Here is a 1,439-nt window from a genome sequence, read left to right as displayed (position 1 = left end):
TTTTCATTTTTTTGCCAAATGTTTATATTATCCTTAGGATTTGAGGGCAATTTGATTCATTGTTATTTTTGAACAATAAAGAAATGTTATGAGAGTTAGCAATAAAGTACTCTTAGTTACTCCATACCATTGGAAATTTCCCATTACCTAATATTATGTGAAATATTCAAGGCACTAAATAATACCTATAGTTTGATGAGGATGGAATTGAAAGGAATAATTAATGTGATTGTGTGTGTGTGTGTGTGTGTGTTGAACACCTTGTTGTGCAAATAAGGGAGTATATTAATAAGCCTCTGTCGATTTAGTAAAATAGTATCACCTCTCGTGAACAATCATAGAATCCATTTGTAATATTTGAATGCAAGCTGCTGATGGTGGTTGCTTCATGAAAATGGGATTTACGATTAAGCGTTTTTGTTTGTCCTTCATATATTTGAATATTCTAAGAGACTTCTCAAAAAGTTGATATTCATAATTTGAGAAGCAATCAAGAACAAACGTGTGCTTAAAAAGTTGGTGCAAAATCCTTATTGACCACAGATGGAATTCAGTAATTTATATTTCTTCGAAACATAGAAAAAAGGGAATATTGGGATCTGGCCGGGGGCCGGCGGCGGTCTGGGAGCGGCGCGCCATGTGCACCATCACCAAGGGGCCCAGCAAGTTGGTCGCGCTGCGCTGCACAGGTCCCACGCAGCAGCAGGTGGAGGGACGGCTCGACGAGCTCCTAAAATGCAGGCAGCCCACGCCGCCAACCTTGCAGCCCGAGCGGGCGCAGCCTTTCGCGCAGTCGCCGGGACCCTGGCCCCTGTTGAGTCCAGGGCCAAGGCTTGTGTTCAATCGTGTGAATGGCCGTCGGGCCCCCTCCACGTCCCTATCCCTCGAGGGGACCCAGGAGACCCACACACTGGTCCACAAGGAGAATGTCCGCTTTGTGTCCGAAGCCTGGCAGCAGGTGCTGCAGCAGCAGCTGGATGGTGGCCCAGCCAGTGAGGGCCGGCCAAGCCCTGTGCAGTATGTGGAGAGTACCCCCAATTCCCGGCTGCAGAACTTCGTGCCCATTGACCTGGAGGAGTGGTGGGCGCAGCACTTCCTGGCTAGAATCACCAGCTGTTCCTAGGGGCTGCTGGGAGGGAGCGCTGCTATGGTCGACCTATGGCCAGGAGAGGAGCATGGCGTCCCGCCCACCCACTGCGCCTGACTGGGTAAGGGCCACACCTGAAGTGCCAGCATTTGGACTTTTGCACATGTTGTTCCGTAGACCCGGCTGTCCCAAGCTGCTATGGCCAGGGGTCGAACCCGTCTGACCTCAGTCCTGCTCACTGTGCCCAGGGACCAGAGACCAGTCCCTGGGAAAGTCGGGGAGGAGCTCCAGGCTAATAAAGTCGAGAAGCTGCCAAAAGAAAGAAGGAAGGAAGGAAGGAAGGAGGGAGGGA

At 50.2% G+C, this 1,439-nt stretch overlaps 1 protein-coding gene across 1 annotated transcript; it reads left to right on the top strand.

The window, feature by feature from the left end:
- The first annotated feature begins 637 nt into the window (after positions 1-637).
- On the top strand, positions 638-1,123 carry LOC108523972 (protein FAM195A-like). The gene has a single exon (XM_017864746.1). The coding sequence runs from the start codon at positions 638-640 to the stop codon at positions 1,121-1,123; it is 486 nt and encodes a 161-aa protein (XP_017720235.1).
- The last annotated feature ends 316 nt before the right edge of the window (positions 1,124-1,439 follow it).

This window comes from Rhinopithecus bieti, unplaced genomic scaffold (assembly GCF_001698545.2).
Source record: "Rhinopithecus bieti isolate Rb0 unplaced genomic scaffold, ASM169854v2 scaffold_80665, whole genome shotgun sequence".
NCBI classification, from domain to species: domain Eukaryota; kingdom Metazoa; phylum Chordata; class Mammalia; order Primates; family Cercopithecidae; genus Rhinopithecus; species Rhinopithecus bieti.
Note: the sequence above shows the minus strand (reverse complement) of the source record. Positions and strands in the feature narration are given on the sequence as shown.

What these genes read in the sequence shown, in the direction of transcription:
- LOC108523972 (XM_017864746.1), top strand. Translation starts at nt 638, where the DNA reads ATGTGCACCATCACCAAGGGGCCCAGCAAGTTGGTCGCGCTGCGCTGC.